The sequence below is a fragment of the Malus domestica genome, chromosome 11, assembly GCF_042453785.1.
Source record: "Malus domestica chromosome 11, GDT2T_hap1".
Lineage (NCBI taxonomy): Eukaryota > Viridiplantae > Streptophyta > Magnoliopsida > Rosales > Rosaceae > Malus > Malus domestica.
In genome coordinates this window covers 5001-17130 of record NC_091671.1, presented here as the reverse complement: position 1 = coordinate 17130, position 12130 = coordinate 5001, and the positions used below count along the sequence as shown (strand labels likewise).

At 37.6% G+C, this 12130-nt stretch overlaps 1 protein-coding gene across 10 annotated transcripts in view; it reads left to right on the top strand.

Moving 5' to 3' along the window:
- The window catches only part of LOC103429371 (TATA-binding protein-associated factor BTAF1-like), a 39937-nt gene extending 30025 nt beyond the window's left edge, over positions 1 to 9912 (top strand). For 4 of the 10 annotated variants that reach the window (XM_070807628.1, XM_070807629.1, XM_070807631.1 and 1 more), the window contains exons 13-29: positions 82 to 313; positions 1097 to 1270; positions 1686 to 2111; positions 2200 to 2643; positions 2852 to 2971; positions 3053 to 3532; positions 4485 to 5023; positions 5415 to 5904; positions 5986 to 6054; positions 6977 to 7081; positions 7421 to 7648; positions 7737 to 8000; positions 8094 to 8143; positions 8515 to 8627; positions 8700 to 8782; positions 9075 to 9287; positions 9448 to 9912. In XM_070807628.1, coding sequence (XP_070663729.1) covers positions 82 to 313; positions 1097 to 1270; positions 1686 to 2111; positions 2200 to 2643; positions 2852 to 2971; positions 3053 to 3532; positions 4485 to 5023; positions 5415 to 5904; positions 5986 to 6054; positions 6977 to 7081; positions 7421 to 7648; positions 7737 to 8000; positions 8094 to 8143; positions 8515 to 8627; positions 8700 to 8782; positions 9075 to 9287; positions 9448 to 9618 — 4201 coding nt within the window. In that variant the 3' untranslated portion in view covers positions 9619 to 9912. The remainder of the gene's footprint in view (positions 1 to 81; positions 314 to 1096; positions 1271 to 1685; positions 2112 to 2199; positions 2644 to 2851; positions 2972 to 3052; positions 3533 to 4484; positions 5024 to 5414; positions 5905 to 5985; positions 6055 to 6976; positions 7082 to 7420; positions 7649 to 7736; positions 8001 to 8093; positions 8144 to 8514; positions 8628 to 8699; positions 8783 to 9074; positions 9288 to 9447) is intronic. The other 6 variants (XM_070807633.1, XM_070807634.1, XM_070807635.1 and 3 more) reach the window with 3 other exon arrangements.
- The last annotated feature ends 2218 nt before the right edge of the window (positions 9913 to 12130 follow it).

The window sequence follows — 12130 nt, the reverse complement described above, 5'->3', positions numbered from 1 at the left end:
AATATATAGCTTATAACCAACTTTTGTCATAGGAATATTAGTCCTTACTCCTTAGATCAATCGTGGATGTTGTTTTTGCAGCGTAATGAATCTGTTGGCGGAAATATATTCCCAGGAAGACATGATTCCTTGGATTTTTGAGGATTTGACATCGAAAGAGTTTGATTTAAATGAATTCAGTAGCATTGATGATACTGGAGAAGGATTAATTTCGCATGATAATCCTTTCATGTTATCAACACTTGCACCACGGTTGTGGCCCTTTATGAGGCATAGTATCACATCAGTTCGTTATTCAGCTATCCGCACGTTGGTAAACTTCTCTTCTCTTGGTCTGTTGTAGTTTTGTTATACAATTTTGTACCATTTAAAAATATATATATAAATTGTCTATTAAAGTCTTTAGACTATTTTGTCTTTTGTCAATACAAGTGTTTTGTTTCATATAAAAACGTACAAGGATGGATTTAAGTTTTATGTAGATTAGAGCAAGAAATAAAAAAGCCCAAAACACAAAATCTGTTAATGTCATATTGACCTGCAACCAAGTTATGAAGGCATGCTTATGATTCAATGCATAAATCAAGGCAGTTTCACCCTCTTGTCTTTAGCAAAGGCGCCCCTACTGGCGTTGCGAGTGTTGTAACTATTTAAAATACCAGATTTCCTGGTGTGCACACCACATTTTGACTGTTAATTATGTTCATTGTACAACAAGACAACCATTACAAATAATGAGAAGCTGATCAGATCTAGCAAGACGCTGCCAATCCCCATTGACCATAATGTGACTTGCTTTGACTTTTGGTCTGGTATATTAGTGAACATAGCTAACACTAGCTTTATTACCAAAGCCAGATTATTCCTGTTGTCCCACCACAAGTGACGTGATTTTGCCATTACCATCTATCTAATGTTATATTTTCTTGTGTTTAAACAAGTAAATGTTTTATTGGTACTAATCCGTGTGTGACATTTATATAATGCTTACTTGTGCATCAGGGTTCGGATGTTCTTAAGTATGCGTAATTATTTGTTTGCATGCCTGTAATTGTTTATTTACAGTTAATTCTCTACTATGCATTTTCATTTGCAGGAACGACTACTTGAAGCAGGATACAAAGGGAGCATCTCTGAGTCTTCGAGTACTTCATTTTGGCCATCTTTTATTTTGGGTGATACCCTTCGGATTGTTTTTCAGAATTTACTGCTTGAATCAAATGATGAAATTTTGAAACTTTCAGAGAGAGTTTGGAGGCTCCTTGTTCAGGTTCTTTACTTTGTGATAATTAATAGTTTTCATTGTACTTTTGTTTATTTCCCCTTGTTGAAGATGTATTTATCTGCTTTTTTTTTTTTTTTTTTTTTTTTTTTTTTTTTTATTGGTTAACAAAAGGATATGAAAATGTGACCTGCTCTCACATTAGCGTGACTGCGTGGGACTTTTATTTGGAGGCACAAATAATCTAAACCTCTTACGGATGTCTTTTTTACTTTTACCTGGATATTGTTTTCCACATTTCTACATTTATGTATGCAATTGACACACCACGTGCTTCCATTTTCTTGATTTTATGCCTTTGCTCTCGCTTGCCGTTTCTTGCTTTTGGTAACATTTTACTGATTCTTATTTGCAAAAATTTGTGCTCATTCTAACTCTCTCTCTCTCCCCCTGGTTATACCAGTGTCCATTAGGGGACTTGGAAATTGCTGCAAGGTTATATATGTCCTCTTGGATAGAACTTGCAACTACTTCGTATGGTTCAGCATTAGATTCTACAAAAATGTTTTGGCCTGTTGCTCTCCCACGAAAGAGTCATTTTAAAGCAGCAGCTAAAATGAGAGCTGTGAAGCTTGAAAATGAGTCTTGTAGAAACATTGGGTTGGAATCTTCGAAGGGATCCATTCCAGAGGAAAAAGGTGGAGATGCTTCAACCAATAATGTTCAGATAGTTGTTGGTGCGGATGTTGAAATGTCTGTGACTCATACCCGAGTGGTTACTGCGGCAGCATTGGGAGTTTTTGCTTCTAGATTGCACGAAGGCTCAATGCAGTATGTAATTGATCCACTGACTGATGCCTTTACCTCTTTATCTGGTGTCCAGCGGCAGGTACCATTTGATTTTAAATGCAAGTTCCACCATCATTCCCTTCCTTTTTCAGTATTCGTATATTTAATTGTTACTCATATGCAATCAGGTGGCATCTATGGTTCTTATTTCTTGGTTCAAAGAGATTAAAAGGGCAGGTGTGTTTGAAAATGCTGGAGTCATGCCAGGTTTTCTGAACCATCTCAAAAATTTGATGTTGGATTTCTTGGCATGCCTTGAACCTGCATTCCCTACAAACGATCCATGTCTTCCTTATGCCGAGCTTTCAAGAACGTATTGTAAGATGCGTTCGGAGGCTAGTCAGTTGTTAAATACTATTCAATCATCGGGTATGTTTCAGAGTTTGTTGTCTACTACCAAAATTGACTTGGAAAAGTTGAACGTGGACAATGCAATTAATTTTGCATCGAAACTTCCAATGTTGTGTAATGATATTGGGGGGAACAATTCTTTCGAAAGGCACATTGTTGATGATATAGAGTCAGCAAAACAACGACTTCTGACAACTTGTGGATATTTAAAATGTGTTCAGGTAATTGTGGGACATAATTGCATATTCTTGATATGCTTCTTTAAGTGCTAGGCAGAAGGATGCATCTCTTTTTTTTAATGGAATTATTGGAACAGTGTCCGACGTTTTTCATTTTTATTAAGGGTTTTGTATTAGCTTTTCCCCAATTCTATAATTATATTTGAGTGGTTACCTTTTGCTCACTGTTACATTCTGTAACAATCTGCAGAGCAATCTACATGTTACTGTCTCTTCTCTTGTTGCTGCTTCTGTTGTTTGGATGTCAGAGCTTCCTGAACGACTAAATCCCATTATTTTGCCTTTGATGGCTTCTATCAAAAGAGAACAGGTAATCTTCTATATATAAATGCTTTCTTAATCCTATGGTTGCTTAGTTATTTAATCTGATAATCTTAAATCTCTTGGGAAGGAGGAAATACTACAAGAGAAGGCAGCTGAGGCACTTGCAGAGCTTATTTCTCACTGTATTTCACGTAGCCGAAGCCCAAATGATAAGTTAATTAAGAATATATGTAATTTAACATGTATGGATCCTAGAGAAACACCTCAAGCTGCAGTCATCTGTTCCTTAGATATTATTGATGACCAAGATCTCCTATCTTTTGGGACAAATACTGGTAAGCAGAAATCAAAGGTCATTCTGGCTGGAAGCGAAGATCGCTCAAAGGTTGAGGGATTTATTAGTAGACGAGGTTCTGAACTTGCCTTGAGGCATCTTTGTATGAAGTTTGGTGCTTCATTATTTGACGAGCTTCCAAAACTTTGGGATTGCCTCACTGAAGTGCTTAAGCCTAGTAGTATTCAGTCCCTTAATCCTGCAGATGAAAAGAAAATTACACAAACTCTGGAATCTGTGAAGGATCCCCAGACCTTGATAAATAATATCCAGGTTCTTATCATCCTTGATTTTGTTGGTTGTGTTACTTCTATTAAATCTTGCGGCTGCATTCAGTACTAATATTTGACTGCATTCAGTACTAATATTTTTGCGTATGATATACATCAGTAAATGTCGAAAGGTGTTACAAATATGAAAATTGTCTATTAAATTGTTAAAAAAAAAAAAAATAACTATGAGAACTGTTCGCTCTTTTGTTACTTCAAAATGACGGGGATTCACGATCACTAATAGAGATAAAGGACCAGAGACCAGTCAAGGTTGCAGAATTAAAGAAAAGTGTTTACATGAACTGAGATGTTGTGGGTATGAGGAATGAAAATTGGAAGCTCATGCAATTTCTTTTTCCTTTTCCTTTTTTATTTTTTTGATATTGTCTAAAATAATAGGAGTGTATTGACCCAAAAAAAAAAAAAAATAGGAGTGTGGATTTGCAAATAATAAGATCAGGGAACTAGAAGAAAAGGGGAAGATAAAATTTAATAAGCATATCCATCTTTACTCAACATGAAAACTTGATGCTGCTTCACTCACTTCTCGAATGGTTTTGTGTTTTTAATACTTTCCTGGTTAATAATGGCCAACCTTAATTTCTTGACTGCTTATTTTTCTGAAGGCCAAAGGTTAAAAATAAGACTTGCCCGATCTTTTCAGAAGTTGTTTTGTTCGTGCTCTGTTTCTAACTATTTGGGTCACATTGTTGCATTAGCTGCTAATGTCTTTTTTATCCATAACAATCTAGGTGTATTGATAAATGACATTTTCCTTTTCTTTGGGTTTTCTTTCTAGTTCTGAACTATCTACCTTTACTTGATTGTAAATTAGGACATGACAATTTTTGGAATTTTAGATTGTAACATATGAGTTATTGCATTACAAATGGTAAACCGTCAAAATTTGTGGACCTACGGACTTGAAACCTAAATTGTCTCAAAACTTGCAGGTAGTACGTTCTATTGCTTCAATGCTAAATGAGGATCTGAAACCAAAACTACTCACCCTTCTTCCATACATATTGAAGTGCATTCGTCATTCCCATGTTGCTGTTAGATTGGCTTCCTCTAGATGCATCACCACAATGGCCAAGTCAAAGGAAATGCATGTGATGGGAGCTGTAATTGAAAATGCCATACCCATGTTAGGGGATATGACATCTGTTGGTGCCAGACAAGGTGCAGGCATGCTTATTAGTTTGCTTGTCCAAGGATTGGGTGTGGAGCTGGTTCCATATGCTCCTTTCTTAGTTGTCCCTCTTTTAAGGTGTATGAGTGATTGTGATCAGTCTGTGAGACAGAGTGTGACTCGCAGTTTTGCTGCTCTTGTACCTCTTCTTCCACTTGCACGGGGCCTCCCTCCACCTGTTGGACTAACTGAAGGTTTCTCCAGAAGTGCAGAAGATGCAACATTTCTGGAGCAACTACTTGACAACTCCCATATTGATGATTACAAGCTTTGTACTGAACTGAAAGTGACACTGAGAAGGTAGCTAAAATACTTAATGTTGAATGAATTCGTGGCTAAGACTTTTGAAACTTGGCTTGATATTTATCTTTGTAACAGCTAAGACTACAACTCTAAATGAACTGGGGACATTTTACATATGTTTGTGTCTGGTTTATTCACGATGTGTAGCTGTATTCTAAACCTATGTTTATAATGTATACTGGTTAGAATTGCGGAAAAGAGAAAATATATCTAAATTGTTGTATATCTTACTGGTAGAGTCATGTAGAAGGTTGGTGGCTGAGGTTGACTGTTAGTTGGGTTGATATAGGAGTACTCTATTTTCTAAGGCTTACTGGTATAGGTATAAATTGGTTTGACTTTGCAGTGAATCAACATTCTGGTTCCTAACAGATTCTTTTGGTTATAGGTATCAACAGGAAGGCATAAATTGGTTAGCCTTTTTAAAACGTTTCAAGCTTCATGGAATCTTATGTGATGATATGGGTCTTGGTAAGACACTTCAAGCATTGGCTATTGTGGCTTCTGATATAGTCGAACATCAAACTTTGAATGACGGCAATCTTCCATCATCTTTAATTATCTGCCCATCAACACTTGTTGGACATTGGGCCTTTGAGATAGAGAAGTACATTGATCTTTCCGTAATATCTACTCTCCAATATGTTGGTTCTGCTCAAGAGCGCATTGCACTTCGAGAACATTTTGGAAAGCATAATGCAATAATAACATCATATGATGTGGTCCGCAAAGATATTGATTATCTTGGGAAGCTTATCTGGAACTATTGTATCTTAGATGAAGGACATGTGATCAAGAATGCAAAGTCAAAAGTTACACTTTCAGTGAAGCAATTGAAAGCCCAGCATCGTTTGATATTGAGTGGAACACCAATCCAGGTTGGTCTTTCACTGATTCATGAAATTACCTTAAAACTGATTTTCTATTTTCTTCTGAAAAGGACCTACCTTTTGTTGTAGAATAATGTCATGGATTTATGGTCCCTTTTTGATTTCGTAATGCCCGGCTTTCTTGGAACAGAGAGGCAGGTGTGTTTTCGCCTTCTTCTGTTATATATTATATTTTTTTTGTTTGTTTTCTTTCCTTGAATTTTTTTATGTGGCAGAAAGAATTCTCTTATAGAAGTAAGCATAAAAACAAACTCTGAAAACACATGGTGGCTTTCAGGCTAAACCCACATAAATAATTTTCTGATAGATACCCACATAAATCTTTACAGGAACTCAAATAAATGAATTTGGCCATGTTGCTTGGTAGTTTAGAAAAATCTTAAAACCCTATTTTCTGGGAGCAGGTGCTCAGAGTATCTATCTTTGTAACTTTTGGTCTCCAAAGACTCTACTTATAAAGTGTTGGCTGATATTAATTGAAGCAGGAATCTTGACTAAAGATCAGACAAGAAATCTCATATAAAGAATAGAGTTGATTCTATAGAGTAAATGTAGATTGTAGGCAGTAGATTCATAGCAGTCATATTTGACTTATTGGTTTCATACTTGATCTTGGTTGTTTGTATTGCTATATATATCCTCCAATTTGGAGAATAACATAATCAAGAGAGAAACTACTCTGGTTTAACACTTAAAAAGTCTAGAATGAGGGTTACTAATAGCGTACAATTATTTTAAGAGTGTAACTTACATTGTGTTTTCTTTCTGTTAAGATTGTACTTATAAAGTTACTAAGAGTCTGGTTTGATGAAGATGAACATCATCTATCAGAAAGTAATATTATTTAAAAATCTGTCTTTCCCGTAATCAACTATATGTTTGGATAGTCCCATTATCAGTTTAAGTGATTGTAATTTCTCTTTCATGATTTGCTAGTCTCTTGAAAAATTTAGATGTATGTACATTCTGTGTGTAACACTGTAGTACACATTTCCCCGAACAATTGTCAATCTGACATGATAAATAAATAAGTCTGTTGTTTTAATGTTATTTTGGGCAGTTCCAAGCCACTTTTGGGAAACCACTGGTGGCAGCCAGAGATCCTAAGTGCTCTGCAAAGGATGCTGAAGCAGGAGCACTTGCGATGGAAGCATTGCACAAGCAGGTAAATTTCCTTTCTTTTTTTTTTTGTGATACCACTCTTTATGTTTTTTGCATATCAAGCATCTTGAAAAAATTGTGCTACCTGGTGTTTGACCCCATTGGTAGTTGACCTTGCAATCTCACTGGATACTGATGTGAAAAATAATACTATGGTCAAACTTTTACAAGTATATATGAAATTTTCTGTGCATTCCAAGTTCTGGAATTTTAAAGAGTGCAAATTGTTCACTGAGATACTTCTCTGGTGAAATTAGCTGGCTTAGTACTAACTGTTGGCAAAAGTGATAAGAGTTTGTGTAGAAATTGTTGACTTTCCTGACTAAAAAATTCTGTCAAATAGGTCATGCCCTTCCTCCTCCGTCGAACAAAAGATGAAGTCTTGTCCGATCTTCCTGAGAAAATTATTCAGGACAGGTTCTGTGACCTGAGCCCTGTACAATTGAAATTGTACGAACAGTTTTCTGGGTCACATGTGAGACAAGAGATCTCAAGTATTGTGAAACAAAATGAGACAGCAGATACAGGAGGGCATAGTGAATCACCTAGAGCTTCATCCCATGTTTTTCAGGTAATTTTGTTGTTTATTTTTGTATTTAGTTTTCTTTTGCTTCAGTATGTTCCTATCATTGAATGGATGTTATTTGTTCTTGTTTCAGGCACTTCAGTACTTGCTTAAACTATGCAGTCACCCATTGCTTGTTCTTGAAAAAAAGGTCCCAGATTCAATTGCATGCCTTTTGTCAGAGCTACTACCGGGAGGCTCTGATACAATTTCAGAATTGCACAAGCCATACCACTCTCCCAAACTAGTTGCACTTCAGGAGATTCTTGAAGAGTGTGGAATAGGTGTTGATGCTTCTAGTTCTGAAGGTGCCATAAGCGTGGGGCAGCACAGAGTCTTGATATTTGCTCAACATAAAGTATTGTCCGTTTATGTTTGACTTGTTCTCTTTTAAGCTACCTGTGCTTAGCTTTAATTCATGGTTTATAATGCGCAATGGCGTCTCATGCAGGCATTTCTGGACTTAATAGAAAGAGACTTATTTCATACTCATATGAAGAGGTTGGTCTCGTAAACCTCTCTCATGCATCTTTGTTAGTTGAAGTCTGCTAATCTTATTAAAGACTGTTTTGGAGTGGAAAGTTATTCTAGTGTTGAGTTCTCTCACAATCTTGTCCCACAATTCTGATAAGTAACAGTATTACATGAGTTCTAACTGTTTCAGTTAGAAATCTGGTTTTTGGACCTAGAAAAATTAATATGCCAGAAATCAGGGGGTTGAGTACATGTGACGAATAAATTCTAGATATGGTGGGTATAACTGTAGAAGAATCATCCTCTAGTATAGTGAACTTGTGCAATTGCTTTCACAATGTTTATCCTCTTGTATAGTATGGTATAGTGATCCAGTGGTCTTATGTGTTTCTTTAAAGCAGTGTAACCTACTTGCGGCTGGATGGGTCAGTTGAACCTGAAAAACGTTTTGATATTGTCAAAGCTTTCAATTCGGATCCTACAATCGATGTCCTGCTACTCACAACCCATGGTTGGCATTTTATCCTTTGCCTGCGTACTAGATTCAATCAGAGTGTTACTAAAGTTTAATCACTTTCTGCAGTTGGTGGGCTGGGCTTGAACCTGACATCTGCAGACACACTTGTTTTCATGGAGCATGACTGGAACCCCATGCGGGATCATCAGGTGACTGTCTTTTGCTGTCTTTATCCTCTAAGGAGTCGAAATTTTCGTCTCTTGAAATTGGAATCAGAGGCCATCTGTCACATTTTGAGTCTAGCATTCAGGAAAAGATCTCTGAGATGAACTTCAATAAAGCTCCCTAATTTCGCATCATCGACTCTTGAAATTGGATACAGATGCCTTCTATCACATTTTAAGTCTAGTTTTCAATAAAAGATCTCTGAGATGAACTTCATTGAAGCTCCCTAATTGCTCAGCATTATTCGTTGTTATTTACCCTTTTTTTGACCTGCAGGCAATGGACAGAGCACACAGATTAGGTCAGAAAAAAGTTGTCAATGTCCATCGCCTTATTATGCGTGGCACTCTCGAAGAGAAAGTTATGAGCTTGCAAAAGTTTAAGCTTTCAGTAGCTAATGCAGTCATTAATGCTGAAAATGCTAGTATGAAAACCATGAATACAGACCAACTGCTTGATCTATTTGCTACTGCAGAAACGTCCAAAAAGGTATTGCCGGCTGGTCTATTTTCTGAATTCGTTTTGGATGCTGTGCACGTTTACAGAAGCTAATATGAGTTTCTACAAGTTTTAATTGAATTGTTACGTGTCTGCTGCAAGTTCTTAATTGATGTCAATGAAAAGTTTCGACTATTTGTTTGTTTTCTAGGGAACTTCTATATTAAAGCATCCCGATGGAAAATTTGATGGAGATGTGAAATTAATGGGCACTGGAAAGGGGTTGAAAGCAATTCTTGGTGGGCTGGAGGAGTTGTGGGATCAATCACAGTACACCGAAGAATACAATCTCAGTAACTTCTTGGCAAAGCTTGATGGTTGATGCGAAGCCTTCCTCCCAGTACACAGTATATTTCTGCAGCATGTTAGGACCCAAATTTTGACATTGTAACTCTAGCCGTACCCTTCCCTTTCGTTAGTTCTCCCATATCTTTATGATTTCAGGACTTGGGGGCAAGAGTTGAATGACTAGTTCCAGGAGTGAAACCTGGCATCAGGGTTAATGATGACTGGTGACAGATGACCAAGAAGTTTTGGAGGGAAAGAGAATTGTATAATCCGTATCGTGTAAATACAATCAGCTTCTTTTCTTATTTAAGTTGGCCGTAACCAGGAATTATTTTGTTGGGTAAACAATCTATTAAATTTTTGGTTATTCACAATATACTTAAGGAGTGAAGTACATCATCATATTTCATACCTGATTGCCAAGACATGAAAAAAGATAAGGCACAAAAATCGCAAATGCATGGCAAGAACAAGCATGTCATGGAGGACACATTGTACAGAACAACCTGAAAAACGCCTTTCATCTTTTATGAAACTAGAAACAGATTATGTTATTTTGCAATTAATAAGTATTAAGTAGCGCATTTGGTTGCCTTTGGTTAGTAAAATGCTGCATGTGTTGGGTCTCTGGCCAAGCAAGAAGAGCCTTGTTTTGTTTATGGCCATGGAATTGGCGCCTTGCATAATTGCAGTGCCTTTGGACAAGTAAGTCGCGCCTTTGCATTGCCTAGGGTAAGAAAGGTGGTCGTGCATTGACATTGGTAAAGTGGGGCCTTGTGCTGTCTTTGGCAATGCAAGTTGTATCCTTTGTTGCCTTTGGCTATGAAAGGGGCATGGCTATAATAAAGCATCCCCCATGACAAGGCATCTTAGCTTTGCAATGACACAACAAGGGAAAGGCACCATATGACTTGTAAAGGAACGAACAAGAATGCCACGCCAGTGCATGACAAGGGCAAGCAATACTTTGCAAAGGCATGACTAAGACAAGGTCTATACAAAAATGGCACGGCAGGGAATGAAAAGGGCACAACAAAGGGAAGGCATGCGCATACATTCCACTTCATGCATCACAAAAGCACAATATCCCTAGCTAAGGTGCAACAATGGCAAACTTTGAACAAGAATGCCACATCAGGACATGTTGAGGTAAAGTTATGTCTCGAAAATGCATCACAATTGGAAAGTAAAAAGAAATGGTGTGTGGTGGTTTTATAAAGGCTCCACATGCCTTTAAAAGGCTTCAACAAACCCTAAACCCTTAAAGAAAGGCTTGAACAAAAAGCAAAGGTATGCAAAAGGCATTCCAGGCCCTCAAGTTGTTAAACCCTAAACCCAAGTAAAAGGCAATGAACGAGTATGCCATAACAATGAATTCCTTGCAAAGGTTTAGACGAGCATGTTGTGGCACCACTTACATCGCCAAAGGTAACGTGTGTAAAGATACTTATAACAAAGATTTTCTTTGTTATGTTATTATGTTACCATCTAAATTAGCTATTATCAAAATCAACTCACAATGAATTTTTTTTTCCAATCATTTCAAGGTATTTTGGGTCACTTGTCTAATTTATGATTGGTTTTTCAAAGTACCTTCAGAGGTACAAAAATGGAAAACCACAAACAAGCATGCCACACCAAAAGGCATGACAAAGGCAATGCATATACATGAATGCCATGCTAGGCTATATCTAATGATTAGAAGGCATGCATAAGGTTTAGGGTTTTTGGGTTGACGGGGTTTGGGATTGAGGGTTTAGGGATTAGGGATTAGAAAGCATACTGATTGAGGGTTGGGGGTTGAGGGTTTAGGGATTAGGGTTTAGGGTTTAGGGGTTGACGGGGTTTAGGGGTTGACGGGGTTTAGGGTTTAGGGTTTAGGGTTTAGGGTTCAGGGTTCAGGGTTTAGGGTTTAGGGTTTAGGGTTTAGGGTTTAGGGTTTAGGGTTTAGGGTTTAGGGGTTTAGGGGTTTAGGGTTTAGGGTTTAGGGTTTAGGGGTTTAGGGGTTTAGGGTTTAGGGTTCAGGGTTGAGGGTTTAGGGTTTAGGGTTTAGGGTTTAGGGTTGAGGGTTTAGGGTTTAGGGTTGAGGGTTTAGGGTTGAGGGTTTAGGGTTTAGGGTTTAGGGTTTAGGGTTTAGGGTTTAGGGTTTAGGGTTTAGGGTTTAGGGTTTAGGGTTTAGGGTTTAGGGTTTAGGGTTTAGGGTTTAGGGTTTAGGGTTTAGGGTTTAGGGTTTAGGGTTTAGGGTTTAGGGTTTAGGGTTTAGGGTTTAGGGTTTAGGGTTTAGGGTTTAGGGTTTAGGGTTTAGGGTTTAGGGTTTAGGGTTTAGGGTTTAGGGTTTAGGGTTTAGGGTTTAGGGTTTAGGGTTTAGGGTTTAGGGTTTAGGGTTTAGGGTTTAGGGTTTAGGGTTTAGGGTTTAGGGTTTAGGGTTTAGGGTTTAGGGTTTAGGGTTTAGGGTTTAGGGTTTAGGGTTTAGGGTTTAGGGTTTAGGGTTTAGGGTTTAGGGTTTAGGGTTTAGGGTTTAGGGTTTAGGGTTTAGGGTTTAGGGT